This window comes from Astyanax mexicanus, chromosome 1 (genome assembly GCF_023375975.1).
Source record: "Astyanax mexicanus isolate ESR-SI-001 chromosome 1, AstMex3_surface, whole genome shotgun sequence".
Lineage (NCBI taxonomy): Eukaryota > Metazoa > Chordata > Actinopteri > Characiformes > Acestrorhamphidae > Astyanax > Astyanax mexicanus.
The window spans coordinates 16,862,418-16,885,807 of NC_064408.1; the positions used below are offsets into that span (position 1 = coordinate 16,862,418).

Consider the following 23,390-nt stretch of genomic DNA (forward strand, 5'->3'; position numbering starts at 1 on the left):
AAACAAAACAAAACAATAACAACAGAAACTCAAATTATACCTTTAAAGACGGCATTATGATAATTTGTATTAATTATTTTATTACAATAACCCCTGTATTTACATAGTTTAACAAGTAGTCTTTATAACAAGAAAAGAAAATAGCTAATAGTTCATCTTAGTAGCTAGCAAGCTAACTTTACCAATCCACCTTAAATGGTGCAACAGGTGCAGAGGCTGCAGCATTTAAGGTGGAACAGAAAAAAAAAGCTAATTTCAGCTTCCCATCAAGCAATTAAGGAATAGACAATATTTAATTACTGTACCACCTGCACCCTTTCTGGAGACATACGCCCTGGAGTTGACTAGTGAACCAGCAGTTAGGTGCGCTTAACTGCTATAACTATATCTGTATCAGGTGCATGAGGGGAGGATTTACTCCTCTTCCTCTTGTAACTCTGTTCTAAAGGGTTTATACTCGAAAATAGAATGTGGAGGGACAAAAGAGAAATAGGATTGGGCCCCAAAACTTTATATATTCCCAGGAAGCTTTCTATATTACAATTTTTTTTCTCACAAAGATGGCTATTAGTAAAGTAAACAATCAAATGTAATACTTCGTTAACATAGCTTTATTTATTTTTGTATTTAATTAAATTAAATTTCTATTCACATCTTTATTGAAGCATCAGTATGTAAGAATAGTTTTTTTGCTACTTGACTCCCCCTACAATAGGAAGATCTGTATAATGGTATGCCTATAACTGGGTTTTTGTGGGATAATGGTGTGATATAAAAACAGCTGTTTTTTTCTTTGCGAGATCATACAAATCATTGTGTAGACGTTTTCCTAAGCTCTGGAAGACTGAGACAAAATTGGACCACAGTACAAACCACAAATGAGCCATGCAGTCTGAGCTTTGTTGGTTTGTGAGTCCATTTTGAAGGATCTGACGTCGTTAAACATTTACATATACACTTACATATATAAAAGAAAAGAGACCATTACATAGCTAGTAGTCAAAGATGATCTGAAATGCTGAAACAGTCTAGTTTCACAGTAGCTACTGAAATAAGAATCTAATCACTGTATATAACATGTATTAAAGTCCTCTCTTTTTCCCACCTGCGTATAGAATCCATGATGTAAGAGATCCAGCCTTGGGAGGCGTAGGTATCTGTGCAGACGCCCGTCTTGGCTGGAGCACTCTGGTGGATGGACGAGTGGAGCTTAGCTAGGTCCTCTTTACCCGGGATGGGCAACGACAAATCCTGAAACGTCTCGACTGTCGTGGACACCTACAGAAATGGAAAGTGTCCAACATGTCTTGGCTGATTAACTTACTATACTTATAGTCTTGTATACATGAGAGAAAATGGTTGTTTAATTTTTATTCTGAATCAATACTGTGCTGTTACAGCGCATGTAAAGACATTTACCGTAAAGAAATCTGCCTGAGTGATGCAGCACCACCACAATTTCTGATACACAGAGCCTGTGCTGCCCTCTAGTGCTGAAAACTGCATACAGCCTTTCTTACCCGGTCACATGTCAAGCACTGGACCAGACTCAGGATGGAGCCGTCGAAAATGTCTGAAATTACACTGCGGAAGCGGGACTGCTTCTTCTTCTTGGCACCCAAAAGCATCTGAGCTGTAAGGCAATCAAAAAAGGAGTGTTGTGGGAAGTGTAGTGCACCATACTGGAATTTATCTATATAATAAAGGATTATATACACATCGTCAAAAAATAGTTGCACCCAGAAGGAATCCGAGGATAGAGGGACTCAGAATGGCAGCAAGTCATTTTCATTGAAGAGTCATGCTTTTGTCTTGATGGAGACAACAAACACTCTGGTGCATAATTCCCACAGGACAACACATACTGCTTGCCTTGAAGACACAGTTCCGATGCCATGGCTGCATCACCAGAATCTCAGATTAAAAATGCATGGGAATGCTATTGTATGTGCTATCCACACCATTAAGAACTTCTCTAAATCCACTGCACTGTAAAAACCAAAGCTTAAAATTCTTCTTAAAGTCAGTGGAACAAAAAATATTGAATTGCACAGTAAACTGTAGCCTAAACTATAACTGATTGCCTCAACTAACATAATTAAGTTTTTTGTTACAATTTGGTCTAACTTAATAATGTGTTAGCAAAAATTACACACTGTAGTTAAATCCTAGTTGAGGCCAAGCCAACTACTTTGCACCTGCTTCTTTTAACTCTTTATGTGACTGATAATAAGATAGATATGTTATAGTCATAAATGTCTAGTTCTTAAAATAACAAAAAATAGTGTTGTGCCAACTACAGGATTTTGACTAAATTAACTTTATAAGTTAATCCTAAAAGAAAGTCAGCTGAACTTTATTAGGCCAACTAAAAACAAAGTGAATTTTTAAAAGTTGGTGAGACTTTTTATATGTTATGTTTTTATACATATAAAATCGGAAATGATCTGAAACTAAAGATTTTTAGTTGGTACAACTGGGGTTGGTTTTCTTCAAAACCAAAATTTGAATTTGCCTCAAAACTCAAAAATCTTGTGAAATTTAAACTTAACTAATATTTAAACTTTTTTCATTTTAGTGTCTGTTAAACATGTATTAAAACATGCAATACACATGCATTACACACTACTTATGCATATGCAGCTCAATAAATATGACAAAGAGTTCCTCATAACAGTCTAAATTTGTAATAATTTATTGATCCTGGTTTTCTTTTCCTAGCTTCTGAACAGCACTGCAATCCGAGAGCTCCTTCTGGGTGCAACTATTTTTACAACCATTTTTTTTACAATGAGTCTTTATACAGCAGCTTGTGTACAGGGTCAAACCTTTCTTAAAGGCATAGATGGGGCTGGCTCTGAGTGGGCTGGACCTGGGCGGGCTGCTGGACAGTTTTGAGTGAAGTTCCTGCACGCTGTGGGTGGGACTACAGGGTCGAGAGGCGGGGCGATGCATGGTTGCCTCATTATCGGGTTCTGAAAAGAGTAAGTAGAAATAATTTGAATCGGTTTCTATGTGGCTGAAAGATAAAGTATGTCTTTTTGTATTTTACCTGTATTGCCCTGAGTTTGGCCAGTCCTGGGTGGTCCAGCCTGCTCTCCAGCTCTCTCAGCCGGTTCCTCCTGTGCTGCCGTGTCCACGTCTGCATCTTCATCCATCTCCTGCGTCCTCTCCTCCCCCTTGTCCTCCTTCCTCCTCTCCTTCTGCCTCTCTTTCTCAGAAATCCCTCCAGTGCTCCGGGGTCCTACACACTCATCCTGAATCAGAAGCTCTGCATCTCCTCCTCCAGTCCCGCTTCCTCGCTCCCCATCTCCTCTCTCGCTTCCTGAGCCCGAGTCGCATGACAGGAAGTCATCCTCGGAGGGACTGCGATCGCCGTTGCTGTGGTTGCGGTTGTCGAGGTTGCGTTCGGGGCCACTGTCGGCACTGCTGCTGCAGTCGGCAAAAGGCTCCTTCAGCTCCTCATGGAGTTGATCCATCAGACAGCGCAGAAACTCCTGAGTGTCCTACAGAGCAAATGGAAAAAATTGCAATTGTGTGTTCCAGGAAAAGTTCATTAGCAAGTGAGTCTGATAAAGTGATAGGGCATGTAGCTAGCGGAACCATGCAGACCATGTGGCCCTAATCACAAATAACTACCTAAGATTTATCTTAAATTTGTATATATTTTTTTTAATTCTTAACAAAAAGTCTGTTTTCTAATGTTTTTAAAGCGCATAATTGTTCAGAGCTTTGCTCTTATAGTGACTCACTGTCCTCTTCAGCTGAACAAATCCCACATAGGAATATTTTGCAATTAAGTTATAATTAAGTTTAAATTAAAGAATAAATAAATAAATTAAGAAGAAATATATTTTTCAGAACTGTTAGTGATCAAGAAACAACTACAGTCATTTTTAAAACAGAGATGTCTACTAGAAAACTATTAGGATTAATAGAATTAACCAACTGACATAATGGCACAAAATGTTTTTCTACAGGCATTGCAGAGAAACTATTAATAAAGTTTCAGCAAATTTGCTTTGAGCTCACCCTATGTACATCTGTACACATATATTTATTGAAATGATGAGAGATACTGAAGCGGCATCTGAAGGGAGGCTTGTTAAAATTCAATACATCACAGTCTTTTGACACAAATTTTTAAATATCACTAGGCTTCAGAAAATCTGATCAGTCAATGCTACCATTCAACTGACACAATGAATGTCCGGTACATTAGTCAGTCTTTTGTCTGTATTTTGTACTTTTTTAGAAAATTTGGATAACAGTTTGTTATTTTCCTTATATATGTCCATAGTACTAATGATGATTAAAAGGTTCTGGTGATCATTTTAAACCCACTTACGCAGTTTTTATGAAGATTCTGACATTTACCAGTTTTTCCTTATTTGAGATTGGTTCAGTGAAATCCATTATTACAAGAACAGAGTAGTGAACCATTCTTCAGTTTAAACACTTAATAAAAACTAACTCACCACAATTCTTAGGACATAGTGCTTGGTCTAAAATAACATAACGATATTCAACTGTATTTTTGCCATAACAATATTCTTGTTTATAAGAATATAAAGTTTTATTTAGTATTATATAACAGTTTTACACGTTCAGTAGAAACAAAAGGACTTTGATTTTGTATAAAATAATAACGATGTAACAAAATAATGACAAGCAAACAAACAATAAGGTTATTAGTGTAAATAAGAAAACATGCAAAATACACTTTGCTTTTAAAAATATTGCTCTTTTTTTACCCCTATTAGGAATATAACCACTGATGGTTAATAAACCTGTGCTTGAGTATGTATGATAGATAAATGGTCATATTTTGTACAAACCTGCTGGGCATAGCCTCGAAACATAGGATTCACCAGTTTAATACCATGAAACAGACTAGTGGGAACCACATAACTGGGCCTAGACAGAGGGAAGGAAAAAAAAGAAGAAAAGAAAATTGGAAAGAGAAGACAGGAAGAATTAGAACATCTTGGCCTGAAGGTGCTTCAGCCATTTATTATTATGAGCTGACTATTATAGTAGTCCCAAAAATAGAGCAGCCTTTTTTGACCTTGACGAATCACATTACTCCTGTGTGCGTGTGTGTGAGGGGGTTTTATTGTACCTTTTCTTGTGCCAGAGCTCAGAGATGAGTTTCTGATAGCTTTTGCAAAGAGCAGGTTTCTTATCTGTGCGCACCAGCCCACTGCAGTCTAGGAAGAACTGAGTCAAAGGAGGACTAGAGGGAGGGAAAGAGGGAGAAGAAAACAGGCACAAATACTTTTAAAAACATTTTGCGCTGCATGATACGTAGAAAACACCGTAGTTAAATAAGTGTTTGACATACAGCCAGTGTTGGGAAGGTTACTTTTAAAATGTAATCCCTTACAGATTACTGATTACATCACTCAAAATGTAATTTGTAACGTAATCAGTTACATTACTTCAAGTGAGTAACGTAATCTGATTACTTTGGATTACTTACAATATTGTCATTTTTTTAAGCCTGAATGAATGTAGCAACCACATATTGCATATTATCCTTTTATTTTTCTTTCCAGTTAACAAATAGATAAACAAATAAAACAGCCTTTTCAATCACTCTATAAAAATACTTATGAAACCATTTCATCAAACAATTTTATGAAACACTTCTATAAATTGATGATAAAACAATTTAAAACCAAACAATGTAACAACAACTGTAAGCTATCTACTTGCAGGTTTGCCACCAGTGTTAATTTTGACAACAAATTTTGATTTAGTCTTAGTCATAGTTTTGTGACGAAAATAGCATTTAGTTTTAGTCACAATTCAGTAATTTAGTCGACTTAGTTTTAGTCAACTTAATGTCATAAGAATATAGTCTACTAAAATTACAGTAAATTTAGTCGACTAAAATGTAAAGGGTGTAAATGTAAATGCTTTTTTCATCAGTTCCCTTGAATTATTAACTATACACGTATACGAAATGAAACGTTTAATAACCAATTGAGTAATATTGTTAATGTTTGAATGTGAAATATATTTATATATGATTTAATGTATATTATTATTATTATTATTATTATTATTATTATTATAGGTGTGTGACTATATATATTTTACATTTAAAATTTTGCTCTAGAAATCAGGTCATAAAACAACTGAATAGTTAAATTATAGTTTAAACAGAGCTGTAGATGCAAAAACAGCTTTTAAATGATCTAGTTTTATCTCCAGCACTAACCCAGCACAGCTACTGGAGCTACAGTCTATAAATGAGATCAAAAACACACCTTCACACACTGTCCTGTAGAGATGCTCTCAGGATGTACTGAGAGACTTCATGAGTTAAAGTGAGAAACTTATGAGAAAGTGCTGTAAGGAACTTTACACAGACTTTTGGGTTCATAGATTCACTTATTTTATTGTTTTATTTTGGATATATTATTGAGTTTCTTTCTGACCTGCTCCTGCTTTAACACTAGCTATATCTTTCCCACTGTGAGACTAAACAGATGATCTGATCTTAATGAGTGAGTTCTGTATCAGTTCTGTGTTTTAGTGCACTGCCGAGTTAAACACCCCATCAGCTCATGAAATAACATCAGTATTAAAACGCGGATCTCTGCATGGAGATCTGTGGGACTCTGGTCTGCAGAAGCTGAAAGATTAGTGGTGTTTTTACCGGAGATGGAGTCGCTCCACACGGTTTACACGTTATCTTGTTTTTTGCGACGTCAAAGGAGAAATATATCGCCCCTCTCTCTCTCTCCTTGCTGAACACTGCCGAGTTAACTTCCAGTCAAGCTCCGTAAGTATCGACAGGTTAATTCCCGGGTTTGTAACTGAGCGCGCAGCGCTACTGCAGGAAAAACAGGTACTGATTGGATGAGTACCCCGCTTGTCCCGCCTCTCCACCTTCGCTAAAGTAGCAGTGATTGGATCTCTTCCTAACTGGTCACTACCTTTCACAGAACTAAATCAGTTCTGATTGGATTTTGTCCCTGCCAAACATTTTCGTCTCGTTTTTATTCGTTGACCAAAATGTCAATTAATTTCGTCTCGTTGTGTGTGCGGAGCCGCTGTCTGCCCCTCCTCCCTGTGTGTGTGTGTGTGCAGCGAGATGGGAGAAGGGGCAGACAGTTCCCTGTCATATCAGAGCGATTCACCGCAAAATGTTATTTGCGTTTTGTCAGTGTTGGAAGAGCAAAAATAGGAAAGTACCGCAATGTAATCCTTTAATTTTAGCAGAGTAACTGTAATCTGATTACCATTTATTGAAGCAGTAACTGTAACGGATTACAGTTACTTATAATTTGTAATCTGATTACGTAACGCCGTTACATGTAATCCGTTACTTCCCAACACTGCATACAGCTTCTTTAATATGCTCTCAATATAATGAAAACACATTAGTAAAATTTTAATGTGACAGTTGAGGATTGATATGTAGCACTGGCCTGTATCATATCAACTTTGATGGATCATGTGAATATACTGATCAATCCAATCACTCAGATCTGCAACCCACCTTTTTGTGATCCCCTGCCACTTCATAATATTTTTCCAGTTATATATCTGCTGAGGTCAGTATATGTCACGGTCCTACACCTAGAATGTTACCACAATAACCCACAATAGATGCCTAACCATATTCGTGTCTTACTTCAGCTAATATTAACAACCGACTCATATTCTTTTTTTTACTTTAAATACTTTTAACTGAACTGAGAGATTTATATGATATAAATAAACAATTAAACAAAAAATATACAAAAATAATCAGTAATGTCATTATTAAGAGGTAGGATGCCCCCACAAATGTATAACTTATTTAAATATTGTAAATCATAAAGGTTTGTGGAGTCCCTCTTATTTAGTCTTTTAGTTAAACATTTAGTTTAGTTTGAACGTGACTTCTTGCTGAAGTCAGTGGGATCACTATTGTCAGATCCAAATAGCTCTTTCACAAATTTATATATGTATATGAGTCTGAGAAGGCATTTAAAATGATCTCAGAACAATTATAAATCAGTGAATCCACTAATGAAACAACTGCATTCATGACCAGGGTAGGTTACTAGAATACTAGAAATTTCAGCCCAAGAGCAGACTGTTAGATGCATAGAGAAATATCCAACAATCCTAAAATAGTATCACAATCTACAGGTAGCTCTCGTCACAGTTGATGCCAATGAACAGCATGTATCATCATGAAGAGACCAAACACGAACCCTTACAGGTGCTGGTCAACGAATTAGAATAATTTGAAATAGTGCAATCATGAAATTCTTTTAATGCATTTTTTGTGCAGAAAGCAAATCAGGTGTTCACCGCACCTGTCCTACTCGTTAGACTAATCACAGAACTCGTTACCTGGAAAAATTTGCTCAGCTGAGCTTTCCAAAAGGCCCATTTAGGCCATTAAACTGTGACACTGTTGTTTTATTGAATTAGAATAATGGAGAAACCGTTTCATTGAATTAGAATAAATGCTCAAATTTTTGTTTTCTGTGAAGAGTGTTCACTGTGCAGTATAATGTCAGGGTTGAGTAGAATTTCTAAGTTGTAAAATCAATCATGGGTAAGCAGCGCGACCTCTCAACCGGAATAGTGGCTCAAATTCAAGCCCTTCGCCAACAAGGCTTGACCCAAACTAAAATTGCTGAGCAGCTCGGCATCGGCCAGTCTTCCGTCTGCAAAGCTCTCAAGAAAAACTGCAGCAAGCGCACCAACTGTTCCGGCGTCCGAAAAACTTCTGCTCGCGACAACAAGCAGCTGAGAAAGATCGCAGTCAGCAACCGGTTCAAGTCCACTTCCGAGCTCACCGACTTGTGGAACAAGCAGACCGGCGCTGACGTCTCCAGATCAACCACTTACCGTCGTCTGCGCAAACTCGGCTTCAAATCTCGCGTTCCAGCAGTAAAACCGATGCTGAACAAGAAACAAATGGAGAAACGGCTGAAGTGGGCCAAAGAACACGGCGACTGGACTGCTGAAGACTGGCAGAAAGTGGTCTTCAGTGACGAATCACGCTTCTGCATCTCCTTCGGTGACCAAGGTCCTCGTGTCTGGCGTCGTGGTGGCGAAACCTACAACCACGAGTGCGTGAAAAGATCCGTCAAGTTTCCCCAGAGCGTTATGGTCTGGGGATGCATGTCCGCTCGAGGTGTAGGGAAACTCTGCTTCCTCAAGAAGACTGTCAATGCTGCCGTATATCAAGATGTTCTGGAAACGTTCCTGATTCCGACTGTTGAGGAACAGTTCGGCGAAGAAGACTTCATATTTCAACAGGATCTTGCACCGGCTCATGCGGCAAAGTCGACCAAAGATTGGTTCACTAAAAAACAGCTTGAAGTTTTGGCATGGCCGGCCAACTCGCCTGACCTCAATGTCATTGAAAACCTTTGGGCCATCGTCAAGCGGAAAATTCGCGACAGAAAGCCTACTACGCTGGACCAACTGAAGCAGAACATCGCCACTGCCTGGGAAGCTGTGAGTGCGGAAACTTGCGACAAGCTGGTCAAATCGATGCCGCGGAGACTTCAGGCAGTCATACAAGCCAAGGGGGCAGCCACAAAATACTGAGAAAGTGATAATTGTAATTATAATAAAATTTATTCTAATTCAATGAAACGGTTTCTCCATTATTCTAATTCAATAAAACAACAGTGTCACAGTTAAATGGCCTAAATGGGCCTTTTGGAAAGCTCAGCTGAGCAAATTTTTTTCCAGGTAACGAGTTCTGTGATTAGTCTAACGAGTAGGACAGGTGCGGTGAACACCCGATTTGCTTTCTGCACAAAAAATGCATTAAAAGAATTTCATGATTGCACTATTTCAAATTATTCTAATTCGTTGACCAGCACCTGTACTGTCAAAAAAACATCACAGCAGGAGTAACACTTGACAGAGCAAAGACCAGAACTTCTGGAACAAGGTTTGATTCCAGTATAATCACACATTTCTGTTGTACATGTAAATTTCTGTACTACAAAGGCAGAAAAGCCCAAGTGTTGATGCACAAAAAGAGCTGATTATCTGCAGACAAGTCAGGGTAGAGTTCGTCTCAAATCACTAATGGAGGTCTAATGGAGTTAACCTCACCAGTTGGAGAGAGCCTGTAGCGCTGCATTCATGTAACAGGAATTGCCAATGTTCTTCATCCCTGTGAGTCCTGAGAAAGGGGAATACAGCAAGAAAAAGAATCATGTTTAACTTGTATATCTTCTTTGATATTCTGTAGTGTATATAATTCAACATAAACACATAAATACATGACACAGTGCACATCCATACTATCAAAATACTGAATACTGGATAACTGTTTAGTTTATCTCTTTCATGTTTGATTTTCCACTCCAAATAATAGAATATTAATCAGTAAAATGACAATAAATCCATACGACCTGTGATCAAGCTTGAACTGTACTCTATATTTGACTGAAAGTGTGTGGCTTTATTTACCTCGGGGCTTGAGCTCATCTTCCTCTGACTCTGAACCTTCTTCATCCGCCACAGCAATTGGCACTGCTTTTAACGGGTGACAGGCACTCTGGAGAAGAGCATCCTGGGAAAAAAAGAAAAAGTCCCTTAGTGTTATAAGAAATACACAGAAAGGTCCAGCAGAATAAGGTGCTGTCACAATGATATAATGATTGCTGGTTTGAATCTCAGGTCATGCTGCCTGCATCAACAGCCAGAGTCAGAGAGAGCACATCTGGCCTCTATTGCTCTCTATGGTGTGTAGATGGCACGCTCTCCCCTCCTCACTGCTACTGTGATGTTAATTAGAACAGCCGACTGTTAGCTGTTTTATCAGAGCTGGAGATCCGGCACTTTCCCCTCAAGTGTGTTGGCTGCCAAGTGATGCTGCATCAGAAGAAGTTGGAAAAGAGCCAGTAGTTGACTTTACATGTATTGGAGGAGGCATTTGCTAGTGTTCACCCTCCCAATGTTGGGAGAATTACTACTGATTGGGTGAGTCCTTGTGAAAGAGTGAGGTATTTGGCCTTTTAAATTCCACTTTTAAACTGGGATCTTTAGAAAAGACAAAGTTAAAAAACATAAGAATAAAGAAAAAGTGGCTAAGATTTTTGCCAACCAAGACAAAAATGTGAACAAATACATGCTTAAAGAAAGCAAGGAAATGTTGGGATAAGAATACCATAGATGGCACAGTATACCTATACAATACATGCACAACTACACCACTGATGTCAGGGTAGGAAGGGTGGTAAGTTTGCACCTGGTCAAGAGGTTTGTAGCGATGAGTTCCAGCCACCGGCACTACAGGCTGTTGCTCCAGAAACACTTCTCTCTCACACACGTAACACCACACCCTGAACGTGGTCAGATTCACAGTCAGATTGTGCTTCTTTGCCTAGATGAAGAGGGACAGGGAGGCCAATAAGTGATTAAATACAATACTAGAGCTTTATCTCTGATTATCCTGATGTCAAATAATAAAAAATAAATTAAATAAATAAACACAACATAAAATATGTATGTATTTAACATTTCCATTATTTTTGACCATTATAAAAGTAAAGAAATTCATAGTTACCTGGGCATGAGTGGTGCTGTGGTCTGAATATGACTCGCCACAGCCCACATACGGACAGTCACACTAAAGAAATAGGAAAATGTGTTATTACTCTATTCAGAGTAAATATAATCAATAACTCATGAGATTTCTTGTTCAAAATGATCTGACAATAAGGAAACAACAATATAAAAAATCTTATCTAAGTTGTAGCACAGTTGTTACACATGTACATAAGTAAATGCACCCTTTTTAACTGGGGTCCACTGGTGGCCTTTTATTTCTACTGTATACTATTGCTATGATAAGTTAAAAATATAAAAGATTCTCAATAAATCCAGTTCAGCACCCTTTACTCAAATTGTCTTTTTTGTTATGTAAAGTAGCGGTAGTGTGGTATTAGGGCTGGGCAATATATTATAAATACTTCATACAAGATATAAAAAATGCATCAAATCTGTAATGTTATCCCTGATCTGTTGGTTACCATCTGCGTGTGATTTAATTCTAAAACAGATGACACATGGGCAGTTGGTGTGAATTTGTTTTGTTTTTTAAAGGAATTAAATGATTTTACCATCTTAAACAACATAATCCAGTGCAGTCTAGGTTCAAATAGTATTATTAAAAAATGTATCACTTAGATATGCCAATAAGAGCCTGAACCAAAGACTAGACACGTTTCTTGGACATGGGTTAAGCCTAGAAAAAAACTTTCCTAACCTGCAGGCATGCCCAGAGGTTGGGGCCACCCACTCCACATGACTGACAGGTAGCCTAAATGGAAAAAAATAAACATTAAAACAAGGGTACATGTTGTACTGTATTTTATTTAATAAAATAAGTCACAGATTGAGCAGTAAACTGCAGTATATGAATCACTCTTCTATTTTTTTAAATATAAAAATTGCAGAGTGAAGTTGGGCTGTTGAGTACAGCCTTACCTTTGATTTATGCAGAAGTTCCTCCTTGGTCACTTCACCTATAGAGTCCAGGTGAGGACAAACATCTCTACTGTCTGTCATCTTTTGGTCCTAGAGTGACTCAGCCTGAAAGAGAGAAAAGAACAGAGCTAAAAGAGCAGCACTGAGTGACTGTGTGTGTGTGTGTTTAACTGTGATTACAATACTGCATTCTGCAGAAACGACAGCTGGCCTCATTTAACACTAAGGGTTACAGATAGAGTAAGACAATAAGATGGCTTCAGTCCAGTTTAGTCCAATCACTGTACTCAACTGTAATATCGTTCTATTCAACCCTGGTCAAGCTATGAATGGATTTCCTACTGACAACAACAAATCCCATTAGAGAGAGCACACTTTGTGTTTTCTTATTATCTTATTTTTTTTATCAGATTATTCTTGCACATTAGATCTTATTATTATCTCATTATTGTGATCAGAAAGTCATTAAAGCATCTCGTTTCTATTTGTATCATGTATGTGACAGTATGCTATACATTTATTTTCTTGCCCAATTTTCAAGTACAATAAATAAATAAGTTTGCTGTACAGTATTTAGCTTATTAAAACTTACTAAATCAAAACATAACACAACCTAACAACTTCAACCAACAAGTTTCCAATTTTTTAAATATAGGACTATAGAGACCTTATGGTGGTGTGGCATAACATCACCACCCTCCCTGTGACTGAAATGTGGGGTTTGATTCCTAGGCTGGACATGCACACCGCTACACCAACATAACATTTCAACATCATCATCACCATGCGGGTATGCACAGTAGTCATATCACAGTATGTGCAATGTCATGTAAGGCAAAATGAAATACATTTTTGCAGCTTAATAAGTGAAACATTCATACTGTAGTGGTTTTATGGTATATACACTATAATGACAAAAGTATTTACCGGTACTTGCCTGCCTTCGCATGTATATGAATTTTAGTGACATCCCTTTGTTAATCCAGAGGGTTTAATATGATGTTGGCCCACACTGTGCAGCTATAACAGCTTTAGATCTTTTAGGAAGGCTTTTCACAAGGTTTAGGAGTGTGTTTACGGGATTTTTTGATCATTCTTCCAGAAGAGCATTTGGAAGGTCAGACACTGATGTTGGATGAGAAGGCCTGACTCGCAGTCTCCACACTTCATTCGAAAGATATTTTATCGGTTTGAGATCAGGACTCTATAGGCCAGTCAAGTTCTTCCACACCAAACTCAATCATCCATGTCTTGACATTGCTTTGTGCATTGCTGTGCAGTAGGGCTGAAACTAATGACTATTTTACTAGTCGACTAATCTGACGATTATTTTTTCGATTAGTTGATTAGTCGCAATTATTTTGCCATGCCCTTTTTTGTACTTCTTACTGGAGAGCCTCTTTTTTAACTTTAGATTTACTTTTTTCAAAGAGCACACTGAACTTTTTGTGTCTCTTCTTTTTGGGATACTTTAACTGTGGAAGAAAACTGTTATTTGAAAAGGCTGTTGTTTACAATGAATCTGTGTAATATAACTTGCCTTTCAGTTGTTGATGATTTGGGCACCCCTATTAATCTTAATCATTTTTAGTTCTAAAGTTTGCAACAGCCATTTCAGTTTGATATATATAAGAACTGATGGACACAGTAATATTATATTATATAATAATATAGGATTGAAATTAGGTTTATTGTACTAACAGAAAATGTGCAATATGCATTAAACCAAAATTTGACCGGTGCAAAAGTATGGGCACCCTTATCATTTTATTGATTTGAATACTCCTAACTACTTTTTACTGACTTACTGAAGTACAATATTGGTTTGGTAACCTCATTGAGCTTTTAACTTCATAGCCAGGTGAATCCAATCATGAGAAAAGGTATTTAAGGTGGCCAATTGCAAGTTGTTCTCCTATTTGAATCTCCTCTGAAGATTGGCATCATGGGCTCATCAAAACAGCTCTCAAATGATCTAAAAACAAAGATTGTTCAACATAGTTGTTCAGGGGAAGTATACAAAAAGTTGTCTCAGAGATTTAACCTGTCAGTTTCCACTGTGAGGAACATAGTAAGGAAATGGAAGACCATAGGGACAGTTCTTGGTAAGAACTGTGTCCATCAGAACGGTGTCCATCAGTTATTAGATATATCAAACTGAAATGGCTTTTGCAAACACCCAAATATTTAGAACTAAAAATGATTAAGATTAATAGGGGTGCCCAAACTTTTTCATATGACTGTAACTACCAGAGTGCTTCTCCACTCTTCCTTTGGACTCTGGTCCCTTGATTTCCAAATGGAATGCTAAATTTACTAATGGTGAGTAATGTAGCTTTGTCTCAGAAGTGTCTTTGTGTTATTACCTTATGGGATTCAATAAAATCAAGATATATATTGTATATCGTCATTCACTGAAAAAATATTGAGGTATTATTTTTGGTCCAATTTGCTGAGCCCTAATTGAAATACAATTTTTGCATAAGATGTTGTTGTGGGTAAAAGATGTAATCACAAAATATATATTTTGTGAGTGTTTATTTTGAATATGGTTATAAGCTCTGTGTTGTGTGGGGGATGCTTATTGTTTAGCCAATGCAAAAAACAAGACTAGTAACTAAAGTACTAAAGCAAATCGTGTGTGTGTGTGTGTTTAGAATTTTATAAATAAGATAAAACACAAGGTACACACGTACACACACACACACACATAAAAAAAATCCACACAAAAACACAAACTGCTGCTTCATTCGCCTGGCACGGATAACTACGTCCTCCAAGCAGCCATGAGCTCAACACAAGCAGCTGTTCTTCACCTTTACAAAACAGCCCGGTTCTCAGGGCTGAACTGCGCTGTGAATTTGATTGAATACGCCACATTCAGACTACATGGTCACAAAAATAAAGATAAAGCCAATATAGCTATATATCTATACAAAGTACCTACAGCACAGCCACTGGGAATATAACGTAAGTTAGCTAATTCTGACTCAACCAACATCACTGCTTCAACCATAATGTTAAATATGGATAATTACAGTGTTTTAGATCAATTATACATCAACAATATTCACATAAAACCTCATAAACCTTTCTCAGCTCAGTCTGAACATAGCCGAGGCCATTTAACTAACGTTACCCCTCTCTCTCTCACCGTTACCTATTACACAGAGACTCAGCTAGCCTAGCTAAATAAACATGAAAACGCATTAAAACACACAATGACATCCATATTAATCCAGGTGGAGCGTTAAATACAGCCTTTACCTCCTCAGCGCGTCCAGGATAAAGGCTGAAATGTGTTCATTTTCCGTCTAAATGAAAATCTCCCGATCTCCTGAGGATCTCACTGCGCTAGCCAGCAGGCTAACAGAGACTAGCACAGAGAGCACAGAGCAGAGCCAGGCAGCTCCGCCTCCCCCCCACAACAACAATCCCACACTATTCATTATTTATTTTCCTTTACTTATTTTATTATTTTATTTCGTGACTAATGAATACAAATAAAAAATAAATAAAAGAACTACAACATTATTTTTAATTTATAAATGTATTTACTGATTTATTTAATTACTTAATTAATTAATGTAAATACAAATTACACTACAATACAATCAATAACATATTATGTGTACACGATTAGCAGTTATGCACATATAATGTTAACGACATCCCAATAAAAATAACTACAAAATATTACAAACAACAATTTTTTTTATAATTAATGAATGTATATATTTATATATTTAATTAAATAATGTAAATACAAATTACAAAATAATGCAATATAATATAATATATATACTGCACACTGTTATTTAGCTATGATAGTTAACTATATATATATTTGATTAAATAGTGTACATTCTAATTACATTACAATGCAATCAGGGATATTTCCATATTTTGTACAAATTACATTAAATAAATATATATATATATATTTGTAAATAAATAAATTAATATACGTATGTATGTATGTATGTGTGTATCTAAATACAAACTACATTAAAATACAGTCAATTACATTTACATATTTACGATTAACAGTTATTTACATTTAATGTTTCTGTCCAAATGTCCAAGAACATCCAAACTAGACATGAACTCCAAAACTAATGTCATAAAACTAAATATAATGAAATTCAACCAAACAAATGACTTAAACAAAACAACATTTACAGGATAGTATAATAATAAATAAATCAATCCTAAATAATTCTTAGACAATATATAAGTAATAACAATATATACCTTTAGAATTACTAAAGTGAAGTTTAAAGACATTTCATGGTTAAACAAATATATGTTCTAGATTTGCTAGTAAGTAATCAAGCTGTATCAAATATGATAACAAAAAGGTAAAAGTAATATATGCAAAGTTTGAATTTTCATGCTGCTGCTGTTGTTTAGGTAGGAACACAAATCTGAGTGGGAACGAGTTTTCGCGGGGCAGGTTTGCGGAGTGAAGCGGGCGGAGGGTTAGTACAGTTAGTAACACCAGCAGCAGTAGCGGCTTTAGTTACACAGTTAGCTGTGAGATAATTAGTATAAAGGTGATCATGCCAGCGGGGAGAAGCTTCCGAAGAAGAAAAGAAGAGTCTTCAGATGAAGAGGAATCCAACGAGGTCACATCTGAAGTCAGGTGGGCTATCGGCTGGATCTACACTGTAAACAAACGTTTGGTTAACGTTAGCTCGAGAACTAGCGAGTTAACTAACTTAAGCTAGGGTAGCTAACCTAGCATAAAAAGCTAACAACAATTCTTAACTGTAGATAGAGCTGCGTTTTGCTGACTCTTTGGGAATATTAAGTACAGATCGGCATTATATAGCTAAAATATATTTTGTAATTTAAGAGTATTTAAGATGTCTAAGTTAAACTAGCTTCCTGCTATCTAGTAAATCTAAAAGCTAAATGTGGTACTTAGAAGAATCTAAAGTATAAAACATATTGTGTTTGTTTATAAAATTAACTTCTTTTTACAAAATAATTCAGCCTATGTTTATGTGTAACTTAAATATCTTTAATATTAAACTTACAATGTAGTGGGCCAAATATAGGGCTACAGGTCACTGTGCTGTTTGGTGACATGGTGTGTACCACACAACATGGACCAGAGAAAGCGAAGGAAAGAGTTTCTCTCAGGAAATAAAAATATATATATATACATATACAGAAGCATGTTAAATGTTTTGGACGTGGGATATACTATGGACAGAAAAAAAAAAATTTGCCAAGGCACATTAGCTCTTTGTTTAAAATGGACAAATGAAGCATATCAAGAAAAGACTGTCCCTACTGTGAAACATGGTGGAGGCTCTGTTATGTTCTGGGGCTTCTTTGCTGCATCTGGCACAAGGTGTCTTGATTCTGTGCGGGGTACAATAAAATTTAAAGACTATCAAAAGATTATAGAGAGAAATATGCTGCCCAGTGTCAGAAAGCTTGGTCTTAGTCGCAGGTCATGGGTCTTGCAACAGGACAATGACCCAGGACAATAAAATATAATAAGTGTTTTTTTAAGTAATGGATGAAGTTAAGAAATGGCACATTTTCCTTTCTAAAAATCTATAATATTACAAAAATTCTAGTTTTATAAAGCAGTAACAATGTTTTTAGTTACTAAAACCCTAGATAGATTATATGGTTATTAATATGTAAGTCTGATACTATTACTGTTAAACATGTTATAAATCATATCTCAAATTCGAAATTCTACTGCATGTACATACCTTGAACTTGTTACGGCGCATGGTTAAGATTGCATTTCAGGCTAAAATGTCTTCTGGCAGAGTACCGGATGTAGCTTTAGCTACTCATCTTCACTGAGTAAAATGGGACAGGAGAAGTGGTGTACATTTAATGGATTATGTTGTTCAGCAGTGTCAGCAAGCACCCTAGATTTAGGCTCACCTGAGAGAGTACCCTTAGGAAAGAATGCTGACAGTCAGAGTCACGCTGTTGGGTTTAAAGCTTCCTTTAAAATCTGCTACTCTATATCTGAAGAGTCTGCAGTCTGAGCTAATCTTGTGCTTACGACTAAATCCGCAGGGCGAAACTGGATGAAGCAAAAGAACTTCAGAGTTTGCGGAAGAGACAGAGTGGCGTGAGGTATGCAAGTGTTTAAGATAACCTTTATCTACTATTAATTGTTTGTGATTGTCGTTATTGTTTGATATTATGACTACAGTGGGAACCTAGCTTTCTAGACCATGTTTTATATCCTTCTCCACAGTTTGACAGCATTGCTTGTGGGAGAAAAGTTACCGCTGGAAGCAGAGGTTGAGGTAAGCTTGCATGTGCATTTTTACATGTGTAAATTATGGATTTACAGACTTTAGACTTTAGTTGCGAATGTGGCAGTGTTTGAAACAAATAGAGTATCCCAACACCTGTTGTGTTGAAATAAAGACTCAAATCAAAGCCCAAGCCTCTCAAATGCCTGAAAGTGCCTTAAAGTGCCTTAAAGAACTGCAGCAGAACATCTCAGTTCATCAATATCGATTGTCATCCACAGTAGCATCTTTGATGGGTAAGAACAGTTAGTTCTCACAGTTAATGTGTTAAAACCAGAAGGAAATGAGAAGGCTAAGGATCTGAGCCACTTTCACTAAGATCTTTAGGGTTCACTATGGTAGTTGTGCTGGCTAGATGACTGGGTTTAAACATCTCAAAAACCTCAGATTTTATAGTATGCAGTGGCCATTACATTGCAGACATCCAGAGAGCTGGCAACAGGGTCATAGACACGTAAGGTTCATTGATGTGATTGATGGAGGTTCCACCTCAGAGCATCTAAGGTTGTGTGGAGTTGTTAGTTATTGTTATGGCAGATCTGTTTATATCAAGTTATTTTTATTAGAAACATTTTAAATATTTATTAGAATCTTTTAACATTGTAGGAGTACAATTTTTGAACAAAATCCTGTAATTGTGTATTGTAATGTAAATGTTCTCCCAGAGACCTTATCTTTTAGCCACATGTTTTAGCTAACATGCTAGTGGTTACAATACAATGTGTAATGCTGCTTGATTTTTATAGTATTTATTCATGTTCTATTACATAGCTAGTATACATAAATAAATTTTATACTGAATGCGGAATTGATTAAATGTACAGAAGTTTATTGGAAACTAATGTTGTTAATCTTCTTTATTCTAGGATGATCCATTTAAGCTCAAGACAGGAGGTGTTGTGGACATGAAGAAAGTGAAAGACAGAAACAGAGACAAGTAAGTCTAAAATGTATCAAAAATAGTATCAAATAGCCTGTCTTGGTTAGTAGATTTTATTACTGTGAACATATGTGTGTGCACAAGATTATATATATATAATTTATCCTATGTATGCATTCCAGAATTGAGGATGAAAATGACCTGAACCTGGGAACCTCCTTCTCTGCAGAGACCAACAGAAGAGATGAAGATGCAGATATGTATGTATGCACACCTGTATATGCATTATATCACATCTAATGCTTTCTTCATTGTTTGTTTCTTTGTCAAACACATTGCTTGTTTCCCTGCCATTCAGGATGAAGTACATTGAAACAGAGCTGAAGAAAAAGAAGGGTTTAGTGGAGGCAGAAGAGCAGAAGATCAAGGCAAAGAATGCAGAGGACCTCCTGTATGAGCTGCCAGAGAGCATCCGTGTTAATTCTGCCAAAAAAACAGAAGAGATGTTGTCCAATCAGATGCTTAGTGGCATTCCAGAGGTGGACTTGGGAATTGAGTAAGTGCAAATGAATGGTTTCCTATTTTAAGGACTTAATTGATCTGGAAAAAAGAATAAAAAAAAGCTAAATATTTTATAGTAAAATGATCCAACATTACATATTTGTTGAAAAAGTTTGGCAACCTTTAAGAGTAAAAAGTATAATATAACTGAAATGGTTACAAGGTTTGTTACAAGAACATAAACGTTGGTCCTCACTCTCATTCAAGTCTTGATTTTGGAAGTGTATCATGCATCAAACAGAGAACATTCCTGCACACACAGAAAAAAGAGTTTTTGAAGCACATCAAGCTAGAAGAGGTGAAAAAACAACTGCTGAAATGTCTCTCCTTCTAAAGCAGATAATCTACAGATTAAGAACATTCAGCACCACGGTTCCCATCACAAAGAACATCAAGGTGTAACATATAAGAACCTACAGTCCATTAGCAAACAAACACTAAACCAAACCAATGTACATTGGAAGTGCCACTCTTTTAAATAGGCCAAATTGAAAAGTCCACTAGAAGAATGATCTGTTGCCAGAATAATCCAAAATTGAAATATATTTTCTGTGTAAATCATTATAAAAATGGTCAAATATGTAATATGTTTTGCCTACATATAATATAGCCTTTTATAACAGTCGTAAGTATGTATTATATGTTTTTCTAAGGTGTATTTTGTTTTATTCTCATGCTTCAGTGCAAAGATAAAGAATATTATCAGTACAGAAGAGGCCAAAGCGAATCTCATCGCCGAACAGAGGAATAAGAAGAAAGATAGCGGCACGTCTTTTGTTCCCACCAACATTGCAGTAAACTACGTCCAGCACAATCGCTGTGAGTATTAAAAAAAAAATAATAATAAAAATACTTTTGAGGTTGTCTGAGATGTTTGCCTATTCAACAGGAGAGGTTGGGCCAAATGTGATCAGAGTGTGAAGTAAAAAGAATAAGTTGTAAAATATATTAAAACTTTCCCCTCCTTCTTTCAGTCTACCATGAAGATGCAAGTGCACCCCAAAGACGCCACAGAGAGGAGCCCAAAGCCAGGCCACTGCGCGTTGGAGACACTGAAAAACCAGCACCTGAGAGTAAGAGCAAAAGCAAACAATATACAGCCATAGGTTTTATTTATAAAAAAGCTCTGATTTACCAGCTAACAGATGTCAGTGCTGACCATCACAATAGGTGTGATGTGGGGTGAGAGTGCTATCTACCTACCCTAGAGAGGGTAAGGCCAATTGGGCTCTCTGTTACCTCTTTTCTACCAAAAAAGTGCAGGTGCCGGAGCCAGAGCCGTGTTTCCACTGCTTCAAGGAGTCACTCCTTATGTATGCGAATGTGGGCGTAAACAGAAGCCGGGGGGCGATTTGAAAACAAACATGGCGGAACCCGATCTCCTTTTAAAACTTGTGCTGCTGATCCTCGGTGGAGCACTGTTGATTCATTTTCATTCATTTAGTTGCTTCTGCTTTTAGCTGTGAATGGAGGTAAGGTTTGTAAACAACTTTGCCCCGGAGACGCTTCAACGCCCCGCCCTTTGGCCGCTCGTGTCACAGGTTCGCTGGTTCCGGACCAGCAAAATTGTGGGGCCAGAACGGAACCGGCTTTTCTGGCCCAGAACCTGTGATTTTGCGGTGGAAACGCAGAGAACCGCTCTGGAACCTGCCACCGGCACCATGCCGGTGGAAAAGCGCCCTGTGAGTCTGGCAGCAGGATCTGGGATTTAAACCATTGATACCTGGATCGTCTTGACAGCAATTACTTCTGCTGGACCACTCAGTCATGACACAATTATGCACAAAGCCTAGTTAATATATCTCTAAGTGTTGGGTGTCAGTGTTAATGTCCTTGTGGAAAGTATGTTTTGGGCTTTAGAAAGACTATAGATTTTACTGGTTTACACCATTACTTTTCACCATTACTTCTAACGGTGGTAACTATTGTACTTTTTTTTTTTTTCCTAGAATCCCCACCCAACTACCGCAAGAGACCAAACAATGAGAAGGCCACAGATGACTACCATTATGAGAAATTCAAGAAGATGAACCGAAGATATTGACTCCCTCTACAGATAAATATTACTGCCATCACAACTGATAATAAGTATCAGTTGTAGTATATGTCAACAAACAAACAAACAAAACGAATAATTGTGACATTGGTTCTACCCTTTTGTAAAGAAACACAACTAACTGTAGATCTCTAAACAACACTGCAGTTTAGCTTCACAATTATCTGGACTTTGCCTTTATGTTAAAGGTTCTTTTAAAAAGCCAGAGTAAACATTTACAAATAAATATGTTTCATGAATTACTAATAGGATGCCAGTTTCAGTTTCTGCTTACTTACTGCTGCATACATCATCCAGCCATAACATGAACATTACCTCCTTGTTCATACTATCATTTGTGTCAATTTTTTAGCTCAATATAGGAGCACTGTAGTTTTATAATTACAGACTGTAGTCCTTCTGTTTTTCTCCATACTTTGTCCTCCTTTTACTGTTCTTCAAAATTAAAGACCACCACAGAGCAGGAACTATTAAGGTGGTGAATCATTTTTAGCACTTGAGTGACAGACATGGTGTTGTGTTAGTGTGTATTTAAGATTGAATGGGTCAAACACAATACTTCACTTATCCTGTGGGCAGTATTGAAGGACTAGAGGATGATCAACACAAACTGTGCAGCTACAGATTCAGAACTTCTTTTCTCTGACTTTTACATCTACAAGGTGGACCATCTAGGTAGTAGTGTCTGTCTAATCGGGTGGAGAGCGAGCGGACACAGTGTTTAAACACTGATTCACCAAGCACAACCCACCACCATATCTGTCACTACAGTACTGAGAATGACCCACCACCCAAATGTATTTAATAGCTGCTCTGTAGTGGTTCTTGACCATTGAAAAACAAGTTGAAGGAAGGATAAAAGTATGCAGATAAATAAAAGGATTACAGATTACAAATTATCCTAAATGCTTGGTGGAGCTAATTAAATGGACAGTGAGCGTAGAAACAAGGATGTTGTTTTAATGTTTTAGGTTGTATTATGGCTATTGATATTTTTCTTAATTGTTGTTTTTCTCATTGCTTGTAGGTGATATGTACATATTAAAGTTGTAGATTTTTTGTGTGAACTCGATTTTTACAATAAATATGCTCTTAATCATGCAAATTCATAATTATAGCTTGT

General features: G+C 37.0%; 2 protein-coding genes across 3 annotated transcripts in view; one reads left to right on the forward strand and one right to left on the reverse strand.

Moving 5' to 3' along the window:
• The window catches only part of usp20 (ubiquitin specific peptidase 20), a 32,624-nt gene extending 16,743 nt beyond the window's left edge, over window positions 1-15,881 (reverse strand). For both annotated transcript variants that reach the window (XM_022667648.2, XM_022667649.2), the window contains exons 1-13: window positions 15,739-15,881; window positions 12,472-12,576; window positions 12,251-12,304; window positions 11,549-11,611; window positions 11,231-11,365; window positions 10,450-10,552; window positions 10,090-10,159; window positions 5,123-5,236; window positions 4,839-4,917; window positions 3,053-3,506; window positions 2,829-2,975; window positions 1,521-1,633; window positions 1,106-1,278 (exon numbers count right to left, since the gene is read on the reverse strand). In XM_022667648.2, the coding sequence (XP_022523369.2) occupies window positions 1,106-1,278; window positions 1,521-1,633; window positions 2,829-2,975; window positions 3,053-3,506; window positions 4,839-4,917; window positions 5,123-5,236; window positions 10,090-10,159; window positions 10,450-10,552; window positions 11,231-11,365; window positions 11,549-11,611; window positions 12,251-12,304; window positions 12,472-12,552 (1,586 nt within the window). In that variant the 5' untranslated portion in view covers window positions 12,553-12,576; window positions 15,739-15,881. The remainder of the gene's footprint in view (window positions 1-1,105; window positions 1,279-1,520; window positions 1,634-2,828; window positions 2,976-3,052; window positions 3,507-4,838; window positions 4,918-5,122; window positions 5,237-10,089; window positions 10,160-10,449; window positions 10,553-11,230; window positions 11,366-11,548; window positions 11,612-12,250; window positions 12,305-12,471; window positions 12,577-15,738) is intronic.
• A 1,060-nt stretch (window positions 15,882-16,941) lies between these two features.
• Window positions 16,942-23,382, forward strand: c1h9orf78 (chromosome 1 C9orf78 homolog). Its single transcript, XM_007256960.4, has 9 exons — window positions 16,942-17,116; window positions 18,526-18,585; window positions 18,710-18,761; window positions 19,637-19,707; window positions 19,833-19,910; window positions 20,009-20,206; window positions 20,894-21,030; window positions 21,186-21,284; window positions 22,161-23,382. Exons 1-9 carry the CDS (start codon window positions 17,034-17,036, stop codon window positions 22,253-22,255), a joined length of 873 nt encoding a protein of 290 aa, XP_007257022.2. The 5' UTR covers window positions 16,942-17,033; the 3' UTR covers window positions 22,256-23,382.
• Window positions 23,383-23,390: the final 8 nt, after the last annotated feature.

Bases quoted from the DNA above. Each gene is read 5' to 3' on its own strand.
- c1h9orf78 (XM_007256960.4), top strand. From the start codon at position 17,034: ATGCCAGCGGGGAGAAGCTTCCGAAGAAGAAAAGAAGAGTCTTCAGAT. The intron at 18,762-19,636 runs GTAAGCTTGCAT...TCTTTATTCTAG, and splicing joins CGCTGGAAGCAGAGGTTGAG to GATGATCCATTTAAGCTCAA. The intron at 19,911-20,008 runs GTATGTATGCAC...CCTGCCATTCAG, and splicing joins AGAGATGAAGATGCAGATAT to GATGAAGTACATTGAAACAG.